At 38.6% G+C, this 24,348-nt stretch overlaps 1 protein-coding gene across 1 annotated transcript in view; it reads right to left on the reverse strand.

Annotated features, from left to right (window-relative positions):
• PSME4 (proteasome activator subunit 4) overlaps nucleotides 1-24,348 on the reverse strand; it is a gene marked incomplete in the record, with an annotated part of 938,614 nt that overhangs the window by 42,163 nt on the left and 872,103 nt on the right. Inside the window, 1 exon segment of the mRNA XM_053712692.1 lies at nucleotides 6,861-6,998. Coding sequence (XP_053568667.1) covers nucleotides 6,864-6,998 — 135 coding nt within the window.

Genomic DNA, 24,348 nt, shown 5'->3' on the forward strand with positions numbered 1-24,348 from the left:
GAGGGAGGGATAAAATAAAAACAGCCAATTCCTGCTGAAAATAATCCACACCCAAAAACAGAATTTATGTTTACCTGATAAATTACTTTCTCCAACGGTGTGTCCGGTCCACGGCGTCATCCTTACTTGTGGGATATTCTCTTCCCCAACAGGAAATGGCAAAGAGCCCAGCAAAGCTGGTCACATGATCCCTCCTAGGCTCCGCCTACCCCAGTCATTCGACCGACGTTAAGGAGGAATATTTGCATAGGAGAAACCATATGGTACCGTGGTGACTGTAGTTAAAGAAAATAAATTATCAGACCTGATTAAAAAAACCAGGGCGGGCCGTGGACCGGACACACCGTTGGAGAAAGTAATTTATCAGGTAAACATAAATTCTGTTTTCTCCAACATAGGTGTGTCCGGTCCACGGCGTCATCCTTACTTGTGGGAACCAATACCAAAGCTTTAGGACACGGATGAAGGGAGGGAGCAAATCAGGTCACCTAAATGGAAGGCACCACGGCTTGCAAAACCTTTCTCCCAAAAATAGCCTCAGAAGAAGCAAAAGTTAAACACTAAAAAACTCTAAGCCATCTCCGTGGAGATGTTGCCTGTACAACGGCAAAGAGAATGACTGGGGTAGGCGGAGCCTAGGAGGGATCATGTGACCAGCTTTGCTGGGCTCTTTGCCATTTCCTGTTGGGGAAGAGAATATCCCACAAGTAAGGATGACGCCGTGGACCGGACACACCTATGTTGGAGAAATAAAGTTTAATGAAAAACATAAGCAGAAGATTCAAACCGAAACCACTGCCTGAAGTACCTTTCTACCAAAAACTGCTTCAGAAGAAGAGAATACATCAAAATGGTAGAATTTAGTAAAAGTATGCAAAGAGGACCAAGTCGCTGCTTTGCAAATCTGATCAACTGAAGCTTCATTCCTAAACGCCCAGGAAGTAGAAACTGACCTAGTAGAATGAGCTGTAATCCTCTGAGGCGGAGTCTTACCCGAATTAACATAGGCAAGATGAATTAAAGATTTCAACCAGGATGCCAAAGAAATGGCAGAAGCTTTCTGGCCTTTTCTAGAACCAGAAAAGATGACAAATAGACTAGAAGTCTTTCGGAAAGATTTAGTAGCTTCAACATAATATTTCAAAGCTCTAACAACATCCAAAGAATGTAACGATTTCTCCTTAGAATTCTTAGGATTAGGACATAATGAAGGAACCACGATTTCTCTACTAATGTTGTTGGAATTCACAACTTTAGGTAAAAATTCAAAAGAAGTTCGCAACACCGCCTTATCCTGATGAAAAATCAGAAAAGGAGACTCACAAGAAAGAGCAGATAATTCAGAAACTCTTCTGGCAGAAGAGATGGCCAAAAGGAACAAAACTTTCCAAGAAAGCAATTTAATGTCCAATGAATGCATAGGTTCAAACGGAGGAGCTTGAAGAGCTCCCAGAACCAAATTCAAACTCCATGGAGGAGAAATTGACTTAATGACAGGTTTTATACGAACCAAAGCTTGTACAAAACAATGAATATCAGGAAGAATAGCAATCTTTCTGTGAAAAAGAACAGAAAGAGCAGAGATTTGTCCTTTCAAGGAACTTGCGGACAAACCCTTATCTAAACCATCCTGAAGAAATTGTAATATTCTCGGAATTCTAAAAGAATACCAAGAAAAATGATGAGTAAGACACCAAGAAATATAAGCCTTCCAGACTCTATAATATATCTCTCTAGATACAGATTTACGAGCCTGTAACATAGTATCAATCACAGAGTCAGAGAAACCTCTTTGACTAAGAATCAAGCGTTCAATCTCCATACCTTTAAGTTTAAGGATTTCAGATCCGGATGGAAAAAAGGACCTTGCGACAGAAGGTCTGGTCTTAACGGAAGAGTCCATGGTTGGCAAGATGCCATCCGGACAAGATCCGCATACCAAAACCTGTGAGGCCATGCCGGAGCTATTAGCAGAACAAACGAGCATTCCCTCAGAATCTTGGAGATTACTCTTGGAAGAAGAACTAGAGGCGGAAAGATATAGGCAGGATGATACTTCCAAGGAAGTGATAATGCATCCACTGCCTCCGCCTGAGGATCCCGGGATCTGGACAGATACCTGGGAAGTTTCTTGTTTAGATGAGAGGCCATCAGATCTATCTCTGGAAGCCCCCACATTTGAACAATCTGAAGAAATACCTCTGGGTGAAGAGACCATTCGCCCGGATGCAACGTTTGGCGACTGAGATAATCCGCTTCCCAATTGTCTACACCTGGGATATGAACCGCAGAGATTAGACAGGAGCTGGATTCCGCCCAAACCAAAATTCGAGATACTTCTTTCATAGCCAGAGGACTGTGAGTCCCTCCTTGATGATTGATGTATGCCACAGTTGTGACATTGTCTGTCTGAAAACAAATGAACGATTCTCTCTTCAGAAGAGGCCAAAACTGAAGAGCTCTGAAAATTGCACGGAGTTTCAAAATATTGATCGGTAATCTCACCTCCTGAGATTCCCAAACTCCCTGTGCCGTCAGAGATCCCCACACAGCTCCCCAACCTGTGAGACTTGCATCTGTTGAAATTACAGTCCAGGTCGGAAGAACAAAAGAAGCCCCCTGAATTAAACGATGGTGATCTGTCCACCACGTTAGAGAGTGTCGAACAATCGGTTTTAAAGATATTAATTGAGATATCTTCGTGTAATCCCTGCACCATTGGTTCAGCATACAGAGCTGAAGAGGTCGCATGTGAAAACGAGCAAAGGGGATCGCGTCCGATGCAGCAGTCATAAGACCTAGAATTTCCATGCATAAGGCTACCGAAGGGAATGATTGTGACTGAAGGTTTCGACAAGCTGTAATCAATTTTAGACGTCTCTTGTCTGTTAAAGACAGAGTCATGGACACTGAATCTATCTGGAAACCCAGAAAGGTTACCCTTGTTTGAGGAATCAAAGAACTTTTTGGTAAATTGATCCTCCAACCATGATCTTGAAGAAACAACACAAGTCGATTCGTATGAGACTCTGCTAAATGTAAAGACTGAGCAAGTACCAAGATATCGTCCAAATAAGGAAATACCACAATACCCTGTTCTCTGATTACAGACAGAAGGGCACCGAGAATCTTTGTGAAAATTCTTGGAGCTGTAGCTAGGCCAAACGGTAGAGCCACAAATTGGTAATGCTTGTCTAGAAAAGAGAATCTCAGGAACTGAAAATGATCTGGATGAATCGGAATATGCAGATATGCATCCTGTAAATCTATTGTGGACATATAATTCCCTTGCTGAACAAAAGGCAATATAGTCCTTACAGTTACCATCTTGAACGTTGGTATCCTTACATAACGATTCAATAATTTTAGATCCAGAACTGGTCTGAAGGAATTCTCCTTCTTTGGTACAATGAAGAGATTTGAATAAAACCCCATCCCCTGTTCCGGAACTGGAACTGGCATAATTACTCCAGCCAACTCTAGATCTGAAACACAATTCAGAAATGCTTGAGCTTTCACTGGATTTACTGGGACACGGGAAAGAAAAAATCTCTTTGCAGGAGGTCTCATCTTGAAACCAATTCTGTACCCTTCTGAAACAATGCTCTGAATCCAAAGATTGTGAACAGAATTGATCCAAATTTCTTTGAAAAAACGTAACCTGCCCCCTACCAGCTGAACTGGAATGAGGGCCGTACCTTCATGTGAACTTAGAAGCAGGCTTTGCCTTTCTAGCAGGCTTGGATTTATTCCAGACTGGAGATGGTTTCCAAACTGAAACTGCTCCTGAGGACAAAGGATCAGGCTTTTGTTCTTTGTTGAAACGAAAGGAACGAAAACGATTGTTAGCCCTGTTTTTACCTTTAGATTTTTTATCCTGTGGTAAAAAAGTTCCTTTCCCACCAGTAACAGTTGAAATAATAGAATCCAACTGAGAACCAAATAATTTGTTTCCCTGGAAAGAAATGGAAAGTAGAGTTGATTTAGAAGCCATATCAGCATTCCAAGTCTTAAGCCATAAAGCTCTTCTGGCTAAGATAGCTAGAGACATAAACCTAACATCAACTCTAATAATATCAAAAATGGCATCACAGATAAAATTATTAGCATGCTGAAGAAGAATAATAATATCATGAGAATCACGATTTGCTACTTGTTGCGCTAGGGTTTCCAACCAAAAAGTTGAAGCTGCAGCAACATCAGCCAATGATATAGCAGGTCTAAGAAGATTACCTGAACACAGATAAGCTTTTCTTAGAAAGGATTCAATTTTTCTATCTAAAGGATCCTTAAACGAGGTACCATCTGACGTAGGAATGGTAGTACGTTTAGCAAGGGTAGAAATAGCCCCATCAACTTTAGGGATTTTGTCCCAAAATTCTAACCTGTCAGGCGGAACAGGATATAATTGCTTAAAACGTTTAGAAGGAGTAAATGAATTACCCAATTTATCCCATTCTTTGGAAATCACTGCAGAAATAGCATTAGGAACAGGAAAAACTTCTGGAATAACCGCAGGAGCTTTAAAAACCTTATCCAAACGTATAGAATTAGTATCAAGAGGACTAGAATCCTCTATTTCTAAAGCAATTAGTACCTCTTTAAGTAAAGAGCGAATAAATTCCATCTTAAATAAATATGAAGATTTATCAGCATCAATCTCTGAGATAGAATCCTCTGAACCAGAAGAGTCCAAAGAATCAGAATGATGGTGTTCATTTAAAAATTCATCTGTAGAGAGAGAAGATTTAAAAGACTTTTTACGTTTACTAGAAGGAGAAATAACAGACAAAGCCTTCTTTATGGATTCAGAAACAAAATCTCTTATGTTATCAGGAACATTCTGCACCTTAGATGTTGAGGGAACTGCAACAGGCAATGGTACATTACTAAAGGAAATATTATCTGCTTTAACAAGTTTGTCATGACAATTATTACAAACAACAGCTGGAGGAATAGCTACCAAAAATTTACAGCAGATACACTTAGCTTTGGTAGATCCAGCAGGCAGTGATTTTCCTGTAGTATCTTCTGGCTCAGATGCAACGTGAGACATCTTGCAATATGTAAGAGAAAAAACAACATATAAAGCAAAATAGATCAAATTCCTTATAAGACAGTTTCAGGAATGGGAAAGAATGCCAAATATCAAGCTTCTAGCAACCAGAAGCAAATGAAAAATGAGACTGAAATAATGTGGAGACAAAAGCGACGCCCATATTTTTTAGCGCCAAATAAGACGCCCACATTATTTGGCGCCTAAATGCTTTTGGCGCCAAAAATGACGCCACATCCGGAACGCCGACATTTTTGGCGCAAAATAACGTCAAAAAAAATGACGTAACTTCCGGCGACACGTATGACGCCGGAAACGGAAAAGAATTTTTGCGCCAAAAAAGTCTGCGCCAAGAATGACGCAATAAAATGAAGCATTTTCAGCCCCCGCGAGCCTAACAGCCCACAGGGAAAAAAGTCAAATTTTTGAGGTAAGAAAAATATGATAATTCAATGCATAATCCCAAATATGAAACTGACTGTCTGAAAATAAGGAAAGTTGAACATTCTGAGTCAAGGCAAATAAATGTTTGAATACATATATTTAGAACTTTATAAATAAAGTGCCCAACCATAGCTTAGAGTGTCACAGAAAATAAGACTTACTTACCCCAGGACACTCATCTACATGTTTGTAGAAAGCCAAACCAGTACTGAAACGAGAATCAGTAGAGGTAATGGTAAATATAAGAGTATATCGTCGATCTGAAAAGGGAGGTAAGAGATGAATCTCTACGACCGATAACAGAGAACCTTATGAAATAGACCCCGTAGAAGGAGATCACTGCATTCAATAGGCAATACTCTCTTCACATCCCTCTGACATTCACTGCACGCTGAGAGGAAAACCGGGCTCTAACTTGCTGCGGAGCGCATATCAACGTAGAATCTAGCACAAACTTACTTCACCACCTCCCTTGGAGGCAAAGTTTGTAAAAACTGATTTGTGGGTGTGGTGAGGGGTGTATTTATAGGCATTTTAAGGTTTGGGAAACTTTGCCCCTCCTGGTAGGAATGTATATCCCATACGTCACTAGCTCATGGACTCTTGTTAATTACATGAAAGAAATAGGCAATACTCTCCTCACATCCCTTTGACATTCACTGCACGCTGAGAGGAAAACCGGGCTCCAACCTGCTGCGGAGCGCATATCAACGTAGAATCTAGCACAAACTTACTTCACCACCTCCATAGGAGGCAAAGTTTGTAAAACTGAATTGTGGGTGTGGTGAGGGGTGTATTTATAGGCATTTTGAGGTTTGGGAAACTTTGCCCCTCCTGGTAGGAATGTATATCCCATACGTCACTAGCTCATGGACTCTTGCTAATTACATGAAAGAAAAAAAAAAAAGTTGTAAAACTCAACAAAACAAAACTACAGACAGGTTCAGAAATGAAATCACCTGAAAGTGAAGGGTCTGATATGAGTATACCTGGGATACATCCCCAGTTGAAGAGGTACTCCTTAAACAAGAGTGGATACTTTAATCTTTCCTAAATCCATTTAACAAATGATTAGTTTGGCACTAGGTTCCACTCACTGTAAATGTCTATAACCCCATTCTTCTCAAGTAATTATTTTTGTTATTTAAAAAGAGTCAACATATTCTCACATTCTACTACAATAGTTAAACACAAAACAAAAAGGGATGAAAATAATGTTCTCCCTGTAAAAACATTTCTAGCAAAACAATTTAAATTACAAACATTTTAAATATTTTACATGGAATAAACAGCCAGAAATGTGCAAGAATTATTTTTCTGCAAGACAAGTTTAGAAATATATATATATATTTTTTTTTACCTTTTAGGCATAATAACAGGGAGATACCAAAAGATCAGTCAAAACCAGGAGTTGGTCATCAGTAAATTGCTGTTTGTGTTCCTGCCAGTTGTCAAGATGTGTTCTTCGAAAATTGGATAGTGTCTTTTTCACAGTCATCTAAGAGAAAGCACAACAAATTATTAGTTTTTTTCTAATTGGGGCCCAGTCTAAATAAAGTAAAGTTCACAAATTGTTAATTTTACAGATTATTTTGTGCACTTAAATTATTAATGTAAAACAAAACAAAACAAAAAACAAAACAAAAAACTATTTATTGATTTCATGATGGTGAAAGTCCACGAGCCATCACATTTGGGATTAAAGTCCAGTCTTACATGAGGAGGCAAAACACCCCACACAACAGAAGTGCATACTGGTACTGCTGCCAACTGTTATGGAAAAACAAGGGCGGATCTCATGGACTCTTACCATCATGAAAAAAGATGGAGTACACATTTTGTTTTCTTTCATAAGATGGCGAGAACCATGAACCATCCCATGTGGGATCCTACACCCAAGCTGTGAAGTCCATAAGACAACCATGAAATTGGGCAGAAAAAACAGTTAAGACAGGTAGAGGTACTAAACAGGCACTGCTGCCTGCAGCACTTTCCTACCAAAAGCTGCCTTAGAAGAGTAAAATGTGTCAAAATAGTATAATTTGATAAAGGTATGAAAATATGACCAAGTTTCATATTTAAAAGTCCAAAGGGTAGTCACTACTCTGGTAAAAAGTTGAAGTATTGCATTCAGGGGAAGACTTCCCTGCTACTAGGTATGCTATGTTTATGTCAAGGTGCAGGGATCTGAAAAATGGATAAACAAGGAAGAATTCTTTAGTGATTGAACATAAAATTTCATGGCCTATATACTACATCAAAGTTATGAAGTAATCTCTATTTAGAATTTTTTTTGCCGCTGCACAAAGCGATGGGACTACAATTTTTTGATTGATGTTTTCAGAAGAAACAACCTTAGGAAAGAAAGAATAGTTTGTACTTAAAACTGCTTTATCTTGATAAAAACTAGGTAATGAGAAGATAGAGCAGGAATGGCCAAGAGAAAAAAAGAGCCTTTCAAGACAACAGTTGAATGTCCAGACAATGTATAGGTTCAAATGACCAGTGAAAGGTACAACATAGGCCTGATAACTGGTTTTATCCTGATAAAATCTTGAACAAAGGCGTGAATGTCAGGAAGTCTCAAATGTTTAATCCAATACAAGACTGAGAGGGCAGAAATTAAGCCTTTAAGGGAACTGGCTGATAAAACCTTTTCTAGACCATCCTACAAAACATTTAAGAAATCAAGAACTTATAAAACAGTTCCAAAGGTAATTCTTAAGACTTACACCAGAAAAGGAGAACTTTCCAGATTTCATGATAAATATCACTTCTAACAGGCTTTCTGTCCTGAATCAAAATACCTATCACTTGATTTGAAAAACCTCTATGAGGCAAAATCAGATGTTTAATCTCCATGCCGACAAATTGAGAGATTTGAGAACTTGATGGAAGAAAGAATTGTGAGGGATTAGTGGTACTTCCTGAGAGGCTAGCTGGAGTACATTTCTCTCAAAAGAACTAGATGTGAGTATATATTACAAGAAATGGCGAAGATGTTTATAGTAAGAGGCTTTACTAACAAACTAGTTGAGGAACAACTTCATACAATTAAAGAAATTAAAAATGATAAGAAAGATAAAAAAGAGGAGAAAGATAAAATTATTTTTGTTACCCAATATAACAGACTCAGCTTTAAGAGAACACAGATTTTGCAAAAATATTGGTATATAAAAGAGAATCCACTAGTAGCATACAGGAGGAATAGGAGCCTTAACCCTTTGCGGTCCTTTGTCGGAATATATCCGACAAAGGTTTTTTATCACATGCGCTCAAATGTCTGATATATTTCGACTGTGCCGCTTTTGAATTTCCCAGCTAAATAGCGACAGCTAGTGGCGACTTGCTATTTAGTTGTGTAATTTAAAAAATTTCCGCAAAAATTAAATAAGACCTGATGGCCGCACAATTTAAACATTTAAAGGACCGTAAAGGGTAAGATATTTTGGTTCATGCAGATATTGGAAATGGAAACAAAAATATTCAAAGAACAGTCACTGCAGCTCTATGATTAAGAGTGAATAATTTTATCATCCTATTAATGGTACTAAATTTAGTATTAGGGAGTTCTAAGCATGCAGTGCCTCTTTTCTCATCTATATAATTAAATTCCCATGTGCTTAATTTATATAGGTGATACCTGTAGGGAGGTCAGGGAGAGGATAACAGAACATAAGTCCAATATTAGGAGAAAAGATAAAGTACCACCACAGTATTAAGTCACAATATTAGCCCACTGAGGTTTCAGGTTATTGAACATGTAATAAGACCCAGGAGAGGAGGAGACAGGGAAAATTTGTTGAAAATGAGGGAGATGTTCTGGATACAAAAACTTGAATCTTTAATACCTAAGGGTTTAAATAGGGACTTCAACTGGTCATTATTTCTATAATAAACCTGGTTCTATTCTATTGTGCAATTTTCTCCTTTTTAAATTATAAACATGTGTTTTTAACTTTTAATTTGCATTTATATTTTTTATTTAGAAATTTTAAGTGTAACAGCCTGTGATTTAAATAAGTAAATTATTTGAATGTAATACTGATTTTTGATCACATGATGGCAGTATAGCATATACTTATTTATTTGTGTTTGCAACAGTTGAGGGTATAAAAGATTCAAACCTGGCCTGAAACGTTATAACTATGCCTATGGGCCTAACATTTAAGAAGAAATAAAAGTCTTACATCATTTTGGAGGCTGTGAATGATATTGATACTATTTCTTGGTTCAGACTTGGCAAGTTTATTCCGTGTTCCATACATTTAAGTGTGCTGTTTTCCAATTGTTTGGATTTGTTACCAAGTCCTGCAAGGCCATGCCAGAGCAATTAGAATCATTGAGCCCTGTTTTATCCTGGTTATTATCCTGTATAGTAAAATAAAATGAGGGAACATGCAAATCAGATAAAATGAATAGGGAATCATTAGTTCATCTACTACTTATTAGGCAAGAAGTGAGCGATGAGCAAAATTGAGCTCTATACCGCACTCAAATACCAGCTCTGTTTAAGTCAGCGGTGAGCTGGTTTTATGTGCTTGTGCACGATTTCCCCATAGACATCAATGAGGAGAGCCAGCTGAAAAAAAAAGCCTAACACCTGCAATAAAGCAGCGTAAAGCTCCGTAACGCAGCCCCATTGATTACTATGTGGAAACTAAATTTATGTTTACACCTAACACCCTAACATAAACCCCGAGTCTTAACACCCCTAATCTGCTGCCCCTGACATCGCCAACACCTATATTACACTTATTAACCCCTAAACTGCCGCCCCCAACATCTACATTATACTTATTAACCCCTAATCTGCTGCCCCCAATGTCACCGCCACCTACATTAGTTATTAACCCTTAATCTGCCACCCCCGATATCGCAGACACCTACATTATATTTATTAACCCCTAATCTGCTGCCCCAACATCGCGGACACCTACATTATACTTATTAACCCCTAATCTCCCGCCCCCAATGTTGCCGCAGCCTACCTACATTTATTAACCCATAATCTGCCGCCCCCCAACGTCGCTGCCACTTTAATAAACATATTATCCCCTAAACCGCCGCACTCCCACATTGCAAACACTAGTTAAATATTATTAACCCTTAATCTGCCGCCCCTAACATCGCCACCACCTACCTACATTTATTAACCCCTAATCTGCCGTCCCCAACGTAGCCGCCACCATACTAAATTTATTAACCCCTAAACCTAAGTCTAACCCTAACACCCCCCAACTTAAATATAATTAAAATAAATCTAAATAAAACCTACTATCATTACCTAAATAATTCCTATTTAAAACTAAATACTAACCTGTATAATAGTTACATTATAGCTTGCTTAGGGTTTATTTTTATTTTACAGGCAATTTTGTATTTATTTTAACTAGGTACAATAGTTACTAAATAGTTATTAACTATTTACTAACTTCCTAGCTAAAATAAATACAAATTTACCTGTAAAATAAAACCTAACCCGAGTTACACTAACACCTAACACTACACTACAATTAAATAAATTACATAAATTAAATACAATTACCTAAATTACACAAAATAAAAAACAAATTATCAGATATTTAAACTAATTACACCTAATCTAAGAACCCTATCAAGATAAAAAAGCCCCCCAAAATAAAAAACCCTAGCCTAAACTAAACTACCAATAGCCCTTAAAAGGGCCTTTTGCGGGGCATTGCCCCCCAAAATCAGTCTTTTACCTTTAAAATTTTTTTACAAACAACCTCCCCCAACAGTAAAACCCACCACCCACACAACCAAACCTCCCCAAATAAAATCCTAACTAAAAAAACCTAAGCTCCCCATTGCCCTGAAAAGGCATTTTTAGGTTAGGGTTTGGGCAGCAATAGAGCTAAATGCCCTTTTAAGGGCAATGCCCATCCAAATGCCCTTTTCAGGGCAATGGGTAGCTTAGGTTTTTTTTAGTTAGGATTTTATTTGGGGGTTGGTTGTGTGGGTGGTGGGTTTTACTGTTGGGGGGGGGGGTTGTTTGTATTTTTTTTACAGGTAAAAAAACTGATTTCTTTGGGGCAATGCCCAACAAAAGGCCCTTTTAAGGTAGTTTAGGCTAGGGGTTTTTTTATTTTGGGGGGGCTTTTTTTTTATTTTGATAGGGCTATTAGATTAGGTGTAGTTAGTTTAAATATCTGATAATTTGTTTTTTTATTTTGTGTAATTTAGTGTTTGTTTTTTTGTAATTTAGGTAATTGTATTTAATTTATGTAATTTATTTAATTGTGTAATGTTAGGTGTTAGTGTAACTCAGGTTAGGTTTTATTTTACAGGTAACTTTGTATTTATTTTAGCTAGGTAGTTATTAAATAGTTAATAACTATTTAATAACTATTCTACCTAGTTAAAATAAATACAAACTTGCCTGTAAAATAAACCCTAAGCTTGATACAATGTAACTATTAGTTATATTGTAGCTAGCTTAAGGATTATTTTATAGGTATTTAGTTTTAAATAGGAATAATTTAGGGAATATTAGGAATTTTCATTTAGAATTATTTTAATTATATTTAAGTTAGGGGGTGTTAGGGTTAGAATTAGACTTAGGGGTTAATAACTTTAGTATAATGGTGGCGACGTTGGGGGTGGAAGATTAGGGGTTAATAATATTTAACTAGTGTTTGCGAGGCGGGAGTGCAACGGTTTAGGGGTTAATATGTTTATTCTAGTGGCGGCGGCAGATTAGGGGTTAATTTTATTTTAGTGTTTGCGATGCGGGAGGGCCTAGGTTTAGGGCTTAATAGGTAGTTTATAGGTGTTAGTGTACTTTTTAGCACTTTAGTTATGAGTTTTATGCTACAGTTTTGTAGCTTAAAACTCATAACTACTGAATTTAGAATTCGTTACGAATCTTGTGGGATAGGCTGTACCTCTCACTTATTGTCGGTTATAATACCAGCACTATGGAAGTCCCATTGAAAAAATACTTTACGAAAATTGTGTAAGTTAATTTGCGGTACGTCAAAAAAAGTGTGCGGTACAGCTGTACCTATAAGACTCGTAATAGCAGCAGTAGTGAAAATGCAGTGTTATAACCCATAACGCTGCTTTTTTACTCATAACGCAAAACTCGTAATCTAGCCGTATGTTTACATGTTTTCTTAGCAATCTGAAACGAAGCAGCCTGTACTGGAATGTTGTCTAGGCAAGGAACTACTGCCACCCTCTGAGCTCTTACTACAGGCAAAAGAGCTCAGGGAAAGTTTAAGAAGTTTATTTGTGCTCTTGCCAAATCAAATGTGAGTGGCATATATTGGTAATGCCTGTTTAGAAAGGTAAATGTGAGTAATTTGTATGATCCTTCTGAATTGGGATATGCAAATAGGCCTCTTACATGTCTACAGTAATCATAAAATTGGCCCTCCCCACTAAAGGTATTGAAAAAAATCTCCATTTTGAATGTTGGAACTTTAAGAAATGTATTCAGGGTTTTAAGATCCAAGATCAGCCTGTAAATCCAACCAATGAAAAGGTTTGAATAGAACTCCTGATTATGTTCCTCGAAGGGGACCAGAATAATCACTCCTATGACTTTATCTGTTACACATAACAAGAAAGCTCTGGCCTTTAAAGATCTTTTGGAACATGAGACAAGAGAAATCTTCCTTTTAAGGCAGGTGAGACTGAAAGCCTGTGCTGCTCTCAATCTCCAAGGCAAGTAAAACTTCCTACAATAGAGTCTGTATGTGCGGGGTCCTTGGTATCTAAATAATCATCTTCAGCTGGTAAGAAGGATTCTGCTTTAATATTGGAAGGTACAATGTGTCAAGATGGGTCGTTCCTTAGGTATGTTTCAGATGAGCCCAGGGCCTGCGAAGGGTTATCTTCTGCCCTTTTTATGTATTCGCGTTTTGCTTGTAACTGGTGGAGGCATTAAAGCCGGCCCATCAGAGACTGTAGAGTGAATGTACTGTTTTAGGCTAGGAGGCAGATCTGTAAAACTGTCCTGGGGTAGCAAATGCTTGAGTTCTCTGCTGCAATGCAACTATGCTAGACCCTGTTTAGCATTAGACTCCGCACATAAGTTACAAAGCTGAGTAATGAGACACAAAAATGGTAGCATTTAGTAAAAGTATGCGAAGAGTAGCTGCCTTGTAAATTTGTTCAACTGAAACCTTATTCTTAAAAGTCCAAGAAGTGGCAATTGTCCTAGCAGAATAAGCAGTAATCTGTTGCCGTGGAGGCTGAACTGCCTCCACATAAGCTCTGTGAATCAAGTTTTAACCAAGAGGCTGAAGAAATAGAGGCCTTCTGACCTTTCCTAGGCCTAGAAAAAAGAACAAACTTAAAGATTGTCTAAAATCCATAGTAGCATCATCCTAACATTTCAATGCCCTAACAAGATCCAGAGAATGCAAAGATGTTTCAGAAGCATTCTTAGGATCAGGACACAAAGAAGGAACAACCATCTCTCTACCAATGTTATCTGAATAAACAACCTTAGGCAAAAAAATAAATGTTGTCCATAAAACAGCCTTATCCTGATGAAAAATTAATTAAGGATGCTTATAAGAAAGAGCAGACAATTCAGAAGATATAGCCAAAAGAAATAACACTTTTCAAGAAAGTAGTTAAATTTTTTGAATATGTTCAAAAGGAGGAGCCTGCAAAACACTTTAAGGGATAGTCTAGACAAAATTAAAACTTTCATGATTCAGATAGAGCATGCAATTTTAAGCAACTTGCCAATGGACACTCGTTCACTAGCAATCAAGTAGCCAAACCAGTACTGAAACATATCAGCAGAGGTTAAGGAAATAGGAGTATATTGTAGATCTATAAAAGGGAGGAAGAACACACGTCCCTGCGACCGATTACAGAGGGTTTATGAAAGATTTCGCATGAGGTGAAAAAGTAGAATCATAAACCATACCACAAATACATCCTTCTGAAAAAGCACTGTACTCTGAAGAGAAACCGGGCCTCAACATAGACTTAAAACCCCTTTCTCTGAAGAATCACATGCACCTTCATATTTCAACCTTCAATGGAGGCAAAGTAAAGACTGAGGTGTGTGGCAGGGGTTTTAAAGAGCTTTTGGGGTTTGGGAATCTTTGCCTCCTAGTGGTAGAGAAGAATAATTCCCATGAGTAATTTATTGTGGACTGTCACCACCTGTATGAAAGAAATGAAATTTTCACCAAATCTGTTAAACCTGAGTGTCTAACTGACCTTTCTCCCTGAGAGTTCCTTCCGTGCTTGAGAAGAGCACATATATTTAAACTGGGAAAGTTAAAATGACAGTAACACATTTCTTTTTAGGTATTTTCCTTTTAAAAAGTGCCTAAAACTGTATGTAGCATTATCTGGTGTATGCAACTATGCCCCTAGGCTATGTGAATCATGTGCACATGTTCATGCTAATAGCCTGTGGGCTATGTGAGTGCAAGTACCAAGTTACCTGTCCGCACTCACTCTACCGTGCTTACCAAGCTCCAGAGAACCTACTTCCAGTAGAAGAGCCCATCCTAAGTAGTATGCAACGACACAGGATCAGGAGTAGTCCAACAAGGCCAACAGGAGGAGGCTGCAGGATGAATCCCAGCAACACCTGAGACAGGCTAGTGACAAACTCCCGGAAGAAGATTTACTCTCATTGCCAGTTTTACTCCTGTACACCTGCTTGTCCAACTTTCTATCAATGTGTAGATCAGCATTTTAAGTTTCCCCATCACTTCTTGTTGGAGGCAAAAAAATGTACTAAGGAAGAGTGAGAGGGATTAAAGTGCTGTTGTGTGGGGTGTATTGCCTCCCCCTGTAGGACAGCACTTTAATCCCATATATCGTATCTAAGAAATTAAAATGCAATTTTTACCTTTCGATATATTTAAATGCCCTTTGATTTAAAAAATAAAAAAGTTAAATGACCTAAAGTCAACTCAGGAGTAAATAAGGACCAACATATTAGTCACAATGGAGTTAAGTATTTATATACATTATCTTTACGTTCCATTCAACTACACCCTTGAATGCCCACATCTAAATGCAACACATGTGCAGTCAAGGTGTCAAAACACTGTCCACTGAAAAGTAAAATTCCAGCATTCAAAATGTAATCTATGTCTATATATATTTCTTTCCTAAGATATGGAGAGTCCACAACGTTATCAATTACTAGTGGGAATATCACTCCTTGCCAGCAGGAGGAGGCAAAGAGCACCACAGCAAAGCTGTTAAAGGACCAGTCAACACAGTAGATTTGCATAATCAACAAATGCAAGTTAACAAGACAATGCAATAGCACTTAGTCTGAACTTCAAATGAGTAGTAGATTTTTTTCTGACAATTTTACTCTGTTCTTTCGTTTTTTCTACAGGTCTCTGTAAGGAGTATATGTCCTTTCACGCCTTGTGAGCTGTCTTCCTGCCGGACAGCTAGACTGCAAGTAAGTGCTTTTTGTCTTCTAGGTACTGAAGACTTGCAATTAAGAAGATTTCAACTGTAGTATTACTGGGACACTTTTGATATAATAAATTAGGCTGGATTATTAATTTTCAGGGTGCAGGCACTGATGTGGGAGACTATGGGTTAATTTTTCCATTATGTATGGAATTTTTATCCACTGTGGCTTATTATGTTTAATGAACATAGCTCTTGTTAAGAGTAGACTCATACTGCTTAAGTACATATTTTGTGGGATAAATAGAGAAGCAGAATTTATGTATTTTTAGATAGTTTATTCAGTTAGCTGGTTCGTTTTAACCTCTGGTCTTCTGTCAGAGTAGGCAACGCGTGCTTTTAGCGTGGGACAATTTCCCTTCTCTGATGATCATGTGACTTCTGGCTATCTGTGTAGATATCGGAGCAGCGTCAGGGCTTTCTCTCATTCTCCTGTGTCAACACGATCGCAGAAGGAGATTTCTGGCTAACTATCGTCCATTTTATTTTCTATATTGCTGTTGGTATGTAGAGGTGCTAAACTATTTTTGTCTAATTTTTTTTTTAACTGCCTTATTTAGCGTGTCAACGCTCTAGGGAATAAAAAAAAAACTTTTTTCTTAAAGCGACAGTAGTCATTTTATTATTCATACTCATTCAGTTAATTGTGGGAATTTTTACTGTGCTGGTCAAACATGGATCAGGAAGCGGTTTCTTGTGACAGATGTTTACTATGTTTGGAGGCACAAATTGTTTTGCCCATGCAATTCTGTGCTTTTTGTATAGCTAGAACTATAGAGTGTAAAAATAAGATTTTGACCACTGAGCCAAATGTCTCTCAAGATGATGCTGTTCAGGCAATGCCACAGTTTTCTCCTTTAATGTCCAAAGACTCTATGGCGTCACATACAGTGCCCTGCAGTTCCTCTCAGCCTCCTGGAGGAGTTTATTTGCTGCAGAAATTGCTGCTCAGGTATCTTCTGCGGTATTATCTGCTTTTCCTATGCTAAAGGGAAAACACAAGAGGAAAATTAGAGATTAAAATAGTACGGTTTCTGTTCCTCCTCCTGCTACACAGGTGGCTCTCCCTCATAAACCTGATGAGGATACGCCGGTAGCCTCTGAGGGTGAGATCTCAGATTCGGACAATACAATTCCTTTTTCTGATGTTGAAGAAGTAAACCTCAGATTTAAGCTTGAACATCTTTGTGTACTGTTAAAGGAGATACTGGCTACTTTGGACAACTCCGATACTCCTGTCGTTGTCGACCCTAAGAAATTTAGTAAACGTAATAAATAATATGTTCCTTCCTGTCAGAGTACCTGTGAAGTAACCTTAAATAAACTACAGATGTATCATAGAATCTAATATTTCATTTAGCTAATATTTACTATGAATTGATTTAGCTGCATTGCGAACAATGGGCGATATCAACCCCTCCCTTTTGCTCTCAACTACAGACTTGTAGAACAAAAGAAATAGACAGGACTAAGGAAAAACAAACATTGGTCCCAAATTATAAAAGATAATGTCACATTTAAAGAGCCTTTGATCACGGTCTCAGAAGAGAGATAACTAATGCATTATTGTTGGATAGCCATCCCAGATTGAAATCTCTAAATTAATTTAGCCAAAGAAATTCATTACTTAGATCACAGGAACCCCTGTAAGGAACAAACGGTCCGTCTATTAGAATAGGGGAATATACAAACATACTGAGAGGATACAGCTGTTCTCATCCAATAGTTTTAATTGTCCCTGCTAAGATCTAATACACATTCTCAGTTGAAAAGACTGTTGGCTCAGATAAACAACACATGAGAATCTAAACCTCAGATAAAAAAAACTGTGTCTAATCTTCATAATAATTTAAAATACACAGATCATATTTAAAACATCTGTATACATATATGTATATATATGATATATATGGAGAGAGAAAGAGATCTGAAAATTATACTATGTTAAATGAATATCTGCTGTATTGAATAATAACTGCATTGGTATATATAAATATTAACCCATTTATTTCAAGATGAACACATTTTTCTTTGCTTTCCAGAAATCTAATGAACATTACAAGGGAGAACTGATGTGAAGATGAGATTTCTAAATAAGATGCTATGAATTTACATATATTTTATTGATTGATACTACTAGTCCTTCATAAAAATGCAACTTTTAAGGCATCTTCTAAAATATCATAAGTAATGTACTCATGTTTCATATTAAAATAATCAGAGAAAATGGCATTAAATATTACCATATGTAAAGAACACACAGTTTATTAATACTGAAAAATAAAAAACAGAATTTATGTTTACCTGATAAATTACTTTCTCCAACGGTGTGTCCGGTCCACGGCGTCATCCTTACTTGTGGGATATTCTCTTCCCCAACAGGAAATGGCAAAGAGCCCAGCAAAGCTGGTCACATGATCCCTCCTAGGCTCCGCCTACCCCAGTCATTCGACCGACGTAAAGGAGGAATATTTGCATAGGAGAAACCATATGTTACCGTGGTGACTGTAGTTAAAGAAAATAAATTATCAGACCTGATTAAAAAAACCAGGGCGGGCCGTGGACCGGACACACCGTTGGAGAAAGTAATTTATCAGGTAAACATAAATTCTGTTTTCTCCAACATAGGTGTGTCCGGTCCACGGCGTCATCCTTACTTGTGGGAACCAATACCAAAGCTTTAGGACACGGATGAAGGGAGGGAGCAAATCAGGTCACCTAAATGGAAGGCACCACGGCTTGCAAAACCTTTCTCCCAAAAATAGCCTCAGAAGAAGCAAAAGTATCAAATTTGTAAAATTTAGAAAAAGTGTGCAGTGAAGACCAAGTCGCTGCCTTACATATCTGATCAACAGAAGCCTCGTTCTTGAAGGCCCATGTGGAAGCCACAGCCCTAGTGGAGTGAGCTGTGATTCTTTCAGGAGGCTGCCGTCCGGCAGTCTCATAAGCCAATCGGATAATGCTTTTAATCCAGAAGGAGAGAGAGGTAGAAGTTGCTTTTTGACCTCTCCGTTTACCAGAATAAACAACAAACAAAGACAAAGTTTGTCTGAAAACCTTAGTAGCTGCTAAGTAAAATTTGAGAGCACGAACTACATCCAAGTTGTGCAACAAACGTTCCTTCTTTGAAACTGGATTAGGACACAAAGAAGGCACAACTATCTCCTGGTTAATGTCTTTGTTAGAAACAACCTTTGGAAGAAAACCAGGTTTAGTACGCAAAACCACCTTATCTGCATGGAACACCAGATAAGGAGAAGAACACTGCAGAGCAGATAATTCTGAAACTCTTCTAGCAGAAGAAATTGCAACCAAAAACAAAACTTTCCAAGATAATAACTTAATATCAACGGAATGTAAGGGTTCAAACGGAACCCCCTGAAGAACTGAAAGAACTAGGTTGAGACTCCAAGGAGGAGTCAAAATTTTGTAAACAGGCTTGATTCTAACCAGAGCCTGAACAAAGGCTAGAACATCTGGCACAGCTGCCAGCTTTTTGTGAAGTAACACAGACAAGGCAGAAATCTGTCCCATCAAGGAACTTGCAGATAATCCTTTTTCCAATCCTTCTCGAAGGAAGGATAGACTCTTAGGAATCTTAACCTCTTAGGTTTATTTTTGGTCTTGAAAAGACCTATCCTGAGGAAGGGCGTGGCCCTTGCCCCCAGTGATATCAGAGATAATCTCTTTCAAGTCAGGGCCAAAGAGTGTTTTCCCCTTGAAAGGAATGTCAAGCAATTTGTTCTTGGAAGACGCATCCGCTGCCCAAGATTTTAACCAAAGCGCTCTGCGCCACAATAGCAAACCCAGAATTTTTTCGCCGCTAACCTAGCCAATTGCAAGGTGGCGTCTAGGGTGAAAGAATTAGCCAATTTAAGAGCACGAATTCTGTCCATAATCTCCTCATAAGAAGAAGAATTACTAATAATCGCCTTTCCTAGCTCAAACTAGAAACACGCGGCTGCAGTGACAGGGACAATGCATGCAATTGGTTGTAGAAGGGAACCTTGCTGAACAAACATCTTTAGCAGACCTTCTAATTTTTTATCCATAGGATCTTGGAAAGCACAACTATCTTCTATGGGTATAGTGGCGCGCTTGTGTAGAGTAGAAACCGCCCCCTCGACCTTGGGGACTGTCTGCCATCAGTCCTTTCTGGTGTCGACTATAGGAAAACAATTTTATAAATATGGGGGGAGGTACTAAAGGTATACCGGGCCTGTCCCATTCTGTACTAACAATGTACGCCACCCGCTTGGATATAGGAAAAGCTTCGGGGGGCCCCGGGGCCTCTAAGAACTTTTCCATTTTACATAGTGGTTCTGGAATGACCAGATAATCACAATCATCCAAATTGGATAACACCTCCTTAAGCAGAGCGCGGAGATGTTCCAACTTAAATTTAAAAGTAATCACATCAGGTTCAGCTTGTTGAGAAATGTTTCCTGAATCTGAAATTTCTCCCTCAGACAAAACCTCCCTGGCCCCCTCAGACTGGTGTAGGGGCCCTTCAGAAACCATATCATCAGCGTTCTCATGCTCTACAGAATTTTCTAAAACAGAGCAGTCGCGCTTTCACTGATAAGTGGGCATATTGGCTAAAATGTTTTTGATAGAATTATCCATTACAGCCGTTAAATGTTGCATAGTAAGGAGTATTGGCGCACTAGATGTACTAGGGGCCTCCTGTATGGGCAAGACTGGTGTAGACGAAGGAGGGGATGATGCAGTACCATGCTTACTCCCCTCACTTGAGGAATCATCTTGGGCATCATTTTTACTAAATTTTTTTTTTTTTTATGACATAAAATACATATAGTTAAATGAGAAGGAACCTTGGTTTCCCCACAGTCAGAACACAATCTATCTGGTAGTTCAGACATGTTAAACAGGCATAAACTTGATAACAAAGCACAAAAAACGTTTTAAAATAAAACCGTTACTGTCACTTTAAATTTTAAACTAAACACACTTTATTACTGCAATTGCGAAAAAGTATGAAGGAATTGTTCAAAATTCACCAAAATTTCACCACAGTGTCTTAAAGCCTTAAAAGTATTGCACACCAAATTTGGAAGCTTTAACCCTTAAAATAACGGAACCGGAGCCGTTTTTATATTTAACCCCTTTACAGTCCCTGGAATCTGCTTTGCTGAGACCCAACCAAGCCCAAAGGGGAATACGATACCAAATGATGCCTTCAGAAAGACCTTTCTATGTATCAGAGCTCCACACACATGCAGCTGCATGCCATGCTGTCCTCAAAAACAAGTGCGCCATACCGGCGCGAAAATGAGACTCTGCCTATGCTTTGGGAAAGCCCCTAAAGAATAAGGTATCTAAAACAGTGCCTGCCGATATTATTATATCAAAATACCCAGATAAAATGATTCCTCAAGGCTAAATATGTGTTAATAATCAATCGATTTAGCCCAGAAAAAGTCTACAGTTTAAATAAGCCCTTGTGAAGCCCTTATTTACAATCGTAATAAACATGGCTTACCGGATCCCATAGGGAAAATGACAGCTTCCAGCATTACATCGTCTTGTTAGAATGTGTCATACCTCAAGCAGCAAGGGACTGCAAACTGTTCCCCCAACTGAAGTTAATTGCTCTCAACAGTCCTGTGTGGAACAGCCATGGATTTTAGTTACGGTTGCTAAAATCATTTTCCTCATACAAACAGAATTCTTCATCTCTTTTCTGTTTCTGAGTAAATAGTACGTACCAGCACTATTTGAAAATAACAAACTCTTGATTGAATAATGAAAAACTACAGTTAAACACTAAAAAACTCTAAGCCATCTCCGTGGAGATGTTGCCTGTACAACGGCAAAGAGAATGACTGGGGTAGGCGGAGCCTAGGAGGGATCATGTGACCAGCTTTGCTGGGCTCTTTGCCATTTCCTGTTGGGGAAGAGAATATCCCACAAGTAAGGATGACGCCGTGGACCGGACACACCTATGTTGGAGAAACATAATTTATGTAAGAACTTACCTGATAAATTAATTTCTTTCATATTAGCAAGAGTCCATGAGCTAGTGACGTATGGGATATACATTCCTACCAGGAGGGGCAAAGTTTCCCAAACCTCAAAATGCCTATAAATACACCCCTCACCACACCCACAAATCAGTTTAACGAATAGCCAAGAAGTGGGGTGATAAAAAAAGTGCGAAAGCATATAAAATAAGGAATTGGAATAGTTGTGCTCTATAAAAAATTCATAACCACCACAAAAAGGGTGGGCCTCATGGACTCTTGCTAATATGAAAGAAATGAATTTATCAGGTAAGTTCTTACATAAATTATGTTTTCTTTCATGTAATTAGCAAGAGTCCATGAGCTAGTGACGTATGGGATAATGACTACCCAAGATGTGGATCTTTCCACGCAAGAGTCACTAGAGAGGGAGGGATAAAATAAAGACAGCTAATTCCTGCTGAAAATAATCCACACCCAAAATAAAGTTTAATGAAAACATAAGCAGAAGATTCAAACTGAAACCGCTGCCTGAAGTACTTTTCTACCAAAAACTGCTTCAGAAGAAGAAAACACATCAAAATGGTAGAATTTAGTAAAAGTATGCAAAGAGGACCAGGTTGCTGCTTTGCAAATCTGATCAACCGAAGCCTCATTCCTAAACGCCCAGGAAGTAGAAACTGACCTAGTAGAATGAGCTGTAATCCTTTGAGGCGGAGTTTTACCCGACTCGACATAAGCATGGTGAATTAAGGATTTCAACCAAGATGCCAAAGAAATGGCAGAAGCTTTCTGACCTTTTCTAGAACCGGAAAAGATGACAAATAGACTAGAAGTCTTTCGGAAAGACTTAGTAGCTTCAACATAATATTTCAAAGCTCTAACAACATCCAAAGAATGCAACGATTTCTCCTTAGAATTCTTAGGATTAGGACATAATGAAGGAACCACAATTTCTCTACTAATGTTGGAATTCACAACCTTAGGTAAAAATTCAAAAGAAGTTCGCAACACCGCCTTATCCTGATGAAAAATCAGAAAAGGAGACTCACAAGAAAGAGCAGATAATTCAGAGACTCTTCTGGCAGAAGAGATGGCCAAAAGGAACAAAACTTTCCAAGAAAGTAATTTAATGTCCAATGAATGCATGGGTTCAAACGGAGGAGCTTGAAGAGCCCCCAGAACCAAATGCAAACTCCAAGGAGGAGAAATAGACTTAATGACAGGTTTTATACGAACCAAAGCTTGTACAAAACAATGAATATCAGGAAGATTAGCAATCTTTCTGTGAAAAAGAACAGAAAGAGCAGAGATTTGTCCTTTTGCGGACAAACCTTTATCTAAACCATCCTGAAGAAACTGTAAAATTCTCAGAATTCTAAAAGAATGCCAGGAAAAATGATGAGAAAGACACCAAGAAATATAAGTCTTCCAGACTCTATAATATATCTCTCTAGATACAGATTTACGAGCCTGTAACATAGTATTAATCACAGAGTCAGAGAAACCTCTTTGACCAAGAATCAAGCGTTCAATCTCCATACCTTTAAATTTAAGGATTTGAGATCCTGATAGAAGAAAGGACCTTGCGACAGAAGGTCTGGTCTTAACGGAAGAGTCCACGGCTGGCAAGAGGCCATCCGGACAAGATCCGCATACCAAAACCTGTGAGGCCATGCTGGGGCTACCAGAAGAACAAACAAGCATTCCTTCAGAATCTTGGAGATTACTCTTGGAAGAAGAACTAGAGGCGGAAAGATATAGGCAGGATGATACTTCCAAGGAAGTGATAATGCATCCACTGCCTCCGCCTGAGGATCCCGGGATCTGGACAGATACCTGGGAAGTTTCTTGTTTAGATGAGAAGCCATCAGATCTATTTCTGGGAGTTCCCACATTTGAACAATCTGAAGAAATACCTCTGGGTGAAGAGACCATTCGCCCGGATGCAACGTTTGGCGACTGAGATAATCCGCTTCCCAATTGTCTATACCTGGGATATGAACCGCAGAGATTAGACAGGAGCTGGATTCCGCCCAAACCAGAATTTGAGATACTTCTTTCACAGCCAGAGGACTGTGAGTCCCTCCTTGATGATTGATGTATGCCACAGTTGTGACATTGTCTGTCTGAAAACAAATGAACGACTCTCTCTTCAGAAGAGGCCAAGACTGAAGAGCTCTGAAAATTGCACGGAGTTCCAAAATATTGATCGGTAATCTCACCTCCTGAGATTCCCAAACCCCTTGTGCCGTCAGAGACCCCCACACAGCTCCCCAACCTGTAAGACTTGCATCTGTTGAGATTATAGTCCAGGTCGGAAGAACAAAAGAAGCCCCCTGAATTAAACGATGGTGATCTGTCCACCACGTCAGAGAGTGTCGTACAATCGGTTTTAAAGATATTAATTGAGATATCTTTGTGTAA

The sequence above is a fragment of the Bombina bombina genome, chromosome 4, assembly GCF_027579735.1.
Source record: "Bombina bombina isolate aBomBom1 chromosome 4, aBomBom1.pri, whole genome shotgun sequence".
Lineage (NCBI taxonomy): Eukaryota > Metazoa > Chordata > Amphibia > Anura > Bombinatoridae > Bombina > Bombina bombina.